This window comes from Malurus melanocephalus, unplaced genomic scaffold (genome assembly GCF_030028575.1).
Source record: "Malurus melanocephalus ecotype Western Australia unplaced genomic scaffold, MMel_1.1 scaffold_253, whole genome shotgun sequence".
Taxonomy (NCBI): Eukaryota; Metazoa; Chordata; class Aves; order Passeriformes; family Maluridae; genus Malurus; species Malurus melanocephalus.
Genome location: NW_026623485.1, coordinates 422,823 through 428,170, shown reverse-complemented (window position 1 = coordinate 428,170; position 5,348 = coordinate 422,823). Strand labels below are relative to the sequence as shown.

The following is a 5,348-nucleotide window of genomic DNA, read 5'->3' as shown; positions in this document are numbered from 1 at the left end:
AGGAACGGCCCGCCTGTCCCCGCATGCCGGCCCGTGGCCCCCGGAGCCCGCTACCGACCCCGGCCCCGCGGCCCCAGCGCTCGGGCCGCGATGCTCGCGGCCGCTGAACAGCGCCCGGACTCGTCCTACGCCGCGGCCGGCCGGGCCGCCCCGAGCCCCAGCTATGCCGGCCAGCATTAGCCCGTCAGCTGTGGCTGCCGGGGCGCGGGGGGGGCACCGCTGAGACCCGCCGGCGCTGCGACAGGACGGCGGAGCTCCAGTTGGCTGCGAGGATGCGAGAGACGACAGCCAGGTCTGGGGGGAGCCTGCTCTGCCCGCCCCTGCTGCGGGGTCTGCGCCAGATGCTGGCTGGAGCCTCCGCTGATGCCTTGTAGACTCCCAGGTCAGTCCTCTGGTGCCAGGTGTTGTCACATTATTTACCTGGAAGCAGGTAGAGGGTCTACAGAGGGGTCCGGRACCCCCAGCCGTTGCAGGTGGACGTGCATATGTGACAAAGTACTGYTTTCAGTAAGTATTGCAGGATGAAGTGTCGCGCAGTGCTTGTTTGGGTTTAAGTCTGCATGCTTCTGTGTCGTGCCTCACTCTGCTGCACTTCCACTGTAACTGCACGCCTCGCTGCTCGCTGTGCCCCCCTCCCTTGTGCCCCCAGCCGTGGGACGCGGTCATGTTTTCATTTACTCGCCCTCCCGTGTTGGTCCTCAGTCCCTCCCGAGTGATGTTTCGATGCAGGCTCAGAGTTGTGACAGCACTTTAATTGTAGCATCACGTGTGCAGCAGACAGATTACATCGGAGCGCCTCCAGCTCACAGCCTCATGTTCTGAGCTGGTTCGGTGCAGGAGGTCGGTAACCCAGACGTTCTTGGGGATCTTAGAGATGCTGGAAGCACACACTTGCTCCGCACCACCTTATTGGAAAACTTGTTTTGCAGCCAGTTTTGCCAGAAAGAGTGGCAYTAGGAGGAGGATTTCAGGAGACTGTAGACCACTCACAGCTTAGTTAGGGTAAACATGAATGATGTCAGACTTTCTGAAAGCTTCCAGCAAAGGAGATTTCAGTCTTGTTGACCAGTTCACTGCTTCACGGTTTAGTAGTTTGCAGCAATTCCTATTTATTTAACTTTGCAGCAAATAGACCTCATTTAATAGCATGCTGCTCATCAGTCTGATGATCTTGGAGAGAATAGTTTGACTCTTGAGATTGCAGTTTTGATGAGAGAGAACTTGGGTCAGAATTGTTGCCGTATGCATACATGCATACCATACACAGTACCCTAAGCACAGATGCTGCATAGTGTGGCATGAGATGTTTTTTATCCTGGTTATAGCTCCTTTAGCATGCAGCCCTGGGTGGAGGAAGTCTCCAGGAGCCCTGAGTGGTGGCTCACCTGTACAGGTGAGCAGCAGCACAGCACATCCTCCCAGGCTGTTGCTGTCTACATACATCCAAGAGCATTCTTCATGTACATTTTCATATTAGCACCCCTGGGAAGCGCAGCCAATTTCTGACCTGAGATGTGGAGACTGACCTTAGGCAGCAAACTGCTTACACAAATTACAAAGTAGCGCAAGAAGTGATGTCTTTAGCAGTGTGCCCTACCTCTAAAATATATAAAGTACACATAGCATGTTTAAAACCTTRGTCTATTTGCTGAAGCAGCTGTTCCTGGATAGCATTAAAATCTTGCCCACCCTAAGCCCCAGGGAAGGGAAGCCTGAAAAATAGGACAGCAAGTGCTTCATTGCTGTTGGTATAGACACTGCCACTTGGGGATGAAGTCAGCCTGAGCAACCCTACTGCTTCTCTTTCATAGTAATGGCATGATAGAGTAGAGAAGTAGCCTGTTTTGAGGGAGTACTGGCTTCTGGGGATGACAGAGAGGAACAGAGTAATCCCAGATGGCATGGGAATAATAGCTAAAGCCCTACAGYACTGGAAGAACTATGGGAAATGTATTGACAGTAAGAAATCATGCCCTGGTAGGTGGATTAATGCCCTAAAATCACTGACTGTGCCTGTGTGTGCAAGTCTGGATGACTTCATCATTCCTGYCCATGCCCAGTAGTGTTCATATGTGTGAAAGCGTGGGGTTTCTTCAGCTGCTGCTTAGGCTCAGAGGGTACAATTACTGTGTTTTCCTCATCTCATGCTGTGGTAGTTGTGGTGTGTCTCACTGATCAAAAGGCCTGGAAGTTACCTACCTAATTAGCATAGATACACATTTGTCCTAGAATATGAATTTTAAATGCTTTTGTTTTCTGGYAGAGACCATGACTTGTAACAACTWACTGCTAAAGAGAGGTTTTTGTAAGGTGCATTGAGGGTGTTACTGCAGCTCAATTTCAAAAGTAGGTGTTCCTACAACGACACCTCAAAAATCAAAATTAAATTATCAAATTGATACTGCAACTTGAAAGGTGTTCAGGATTTGTACTGTGCAAAAGAATTGATCAAGATTTGCTAGACCAGTGACAGATGATTTGCAGAATAGGAACAGAGCAGTGGCACTGTGAGTGATGTGGCCTTAGACTGCTTCCATCCCCACCCACAGCTTGCTCTGGATGAGAGAATACGGTGTGTGTGGCTTGCTCTGCAAAACAGGAAAACRTCTTCGTGCTGCATGGCTTTTCTTACAGTGTTCAGCTGTCACACTTGTTCAGTCTATGTGTGCTCATGCAGGGAATGATTTAACACAAAAACTGCCAGTGAAGAATCAGGTCAGGCTGAGAAGCCAAAGCTCTCTGTGGCTCCTCCATGCCAGGGTATTTAGGTTCAGTGCTGGAGARCACGTGCGCATGCAGATGTCACTCACCACTGTTGSCTCAGTGTTCAGAATTCTGTGGGGRAATAATRATATCCTGGGCAGATGCTGCCCCAGTGGAATGTGCAGGAGATCATGGACCCTCGTCCTTCAGTCCATCCAGCCAGATACTGTCTTATCATTTTGGTTGTGCAGTGTGGCAAAAATCTCCAGACCTCTAAGTGAGAGTGTGGAAAAGGAGCARGTGCTATAGACACCACTTGTTGCTAAGAACTGCCAATTTATTTTTAATCTGTATTTTCAGCAGTATTTCAGCAGTAATAGTTCTGGCTGTACTGCCAAGTCATGTGTGTCACAGACAGTTTATTGTTGTTTGAAGTTTGTTTGGCAGAAGGACTGAAGATGCTTTGGGATGTGTGCTTGTCCAGTACAGCAATATGCAGAGGTCAGAAAAGCAGCTCTCTGTGCTTATTTGTTAAACTTGGCCTGTCAAGCAAAGGAGGGCTTGTCACTTACTGCTCTGCCTTGGTATCCTCTTAGCTCCATGCCCTGGGCTATGGTGGTGTTTTGGGTACCACACAAAGGAAGTGCAGGACTGATGCTCGATGAACGTGTGCATTTACTACCTGTTGTAATAAAGTGTGAGCAGAGGCAATGCTCGGAGCTGTGCCTGCCCATGGGGTACACTGCGTGCACAGCTCAAAACCAGAAATCCTGCTGTTGGAAGAGGCCTTTGGGTTAGGCAGTGGGGAGGGCTGTGCAGAGGAGTGGCTGCCCTGGTGAAGTGTTTGCCAGTGCTGTGTTTCAGCTCCCCTGTCAATACAGGATCCGTGCAATCAGGAGCTGTCACCAGGCTGCACAAAGCACGTGCTTCTGCAGCCTCCAGTGAAAACTTGTGTCACGTAAATGGCTGGCATCTGTTCAGATCCTTACTGAGGAAATGTGTTTATTGGAGGACAYTGAGGGAGAAAAGGGAGGTGTGGCTTCCAGAATCTAGGAGATGGAACTGACTCCTCTGCTCGCTGCATTTTCCACTCACTGTGCCTGCCGTGGTGGCTTGAGCTGAGCTGTTGGTACAGGTCTGCTCTAAATTCATTGCGGAGGGATCTGGGTTAAGAAAACACCACAGAATTAAACCAACCCTGGGGAAAAAAAAAAAAAAAACAAGTGAGACAGTGTCCAGGTTGTCTGGGCGTTGCTGTGCAAGCATACAGCCTGTAATTCTGTAAGGTGCTAGCTGATGTAGCTGATGTAAAAAACCATGTATCCTTGGAGTATTTGTACCAGAAGAGTTTTGCATCTCTGAAAATGTTCAGTGCATAACCTATTATCATTGCTATCATTGCATTATMAACAGTAGGTTCTCTCACAGCAGATTAAAATGAAGCTTGTTCTGCACTTAAAGGATGGTTCATGTTTTAGGGAAATGAGTATGAGACTCAAACCAATTTCTTAGTACTGGTCAAAATCTGACCAGGCAGCTCCTTCCAGTCTCTCCCTGCTGGGACAGTTCAGCTCTCCTCGGGTTGCCACCGTCTCTGCTTGTTATGCTAGGGGAAAGATAGTGAGAAGTAATTTTTGTGTTACACTGATATTGTTAAATTGGAAGAAAAATAATTTCCAGGAAAGATGCAGTGTTCAGAATATTTTCTGTGAAATTATTCTGTATCTTGGAGATACAGAAATTGATTATTTTTATCACCTTTGGTGGAGGAAGCCTTGAAAAGCAACATCAGAAACTGTCTCTGTGGTTTCCTAAAGAATATTAAAACCCTTCTTAGATTGGTATATACTGGAAAAATTCAGTAAATGCACAAGTCTAACGTTTTGACTTAGAAAAAGATGTTAAATTCTGTCATCAAAAGCTGAGCCTTTGGGCAAAACCATAAATATGTGAATGTATTTATGTCTACATGGATCGTTGTTGCCTTTGCCAAGAGTGAGGGTGCTCCCACTGTAAGACATCTCCTTGTGCTTTGGCTGTTTTTATTTCCTGTACAATGTAGCGGGAGAAAAGCTAATTTGGACAGCGATTTTTATGCTGTTGAGCTCCCATCTTGAGTGCACTGCAAGAGACTTTCTTTTCATGAGATCCTCTTGGCTCTGAAAKCCAAGAATGTGGAAACAATTCCTGTAATGTCAGTAGCTGCAGGTGAGCAGGTGGCCCTGCAGAGAGCCCTGAAGTGAGCAAGACAAAAAAGACTGTGACCAGTAAAATGAGAAAAAATACAGGATWAAAGGTCTTGAACTTCTCAGAGTGATACCTGTAACGTTCATGCTGTGGCTCTTGTAGCCCTTCTCTCCATTATTGCAAGGTGCATCTGTTGGCTCATCAGCAGCATGTGAACTGGCTGGACGTGGTCCAAAACTTGACTAATCTGGTGTGTGTTCAGGCTGCGTGTGGGAGGGGAGCCTTTTGCCTCATTTCCAAGTCCAGGAGAAACCTTGGGGGGAGGAAGGTGTGCTCTTCCCTGCTCCCTTTAACCCCCTTTTTTTGGGGGGGTGGGGGGGGGGTGATTTTAGGGGGCTTTTTGTTTGCTTTGTTTATGGGTTTTTTGTGGTTTTTTTGTTTGTTGTTTTTTTTGTTCT

The 5,348-nt window shown here is 47.7% G+C and overlaps 1 protein-coding gene across 5 annotated transcripts in view; it reads left to right on the top strand.

Annotated features, from left to right (window-relative positions):
* CAMTA1 (calmodulin binding transcription activator 1) overlaps positions 1–5,348 on the top strand; it is a 233,463-nt gene that overhangs the window by 199,047 nt on the left and 29,068 nt on the right. Inside the window, exon 1 of one of the 5 annotated variants that reach the window (XM_057375575.1) lies at positions 18–382. The exons of the other annotated variants lie outside the window; for them this stretch is intronic. Within the exon in view, the coding sequence (XP_057231558.1) occupies positions 364–382 (19 nt within the window). The 5' untranslated portion in view covers positions 18–363. Of the gene's footprint in view, positions 1–17; positions 383–5,348 lie in introns of those variants that run through there. 5 annotated transcript variants of the gene reach the window in all.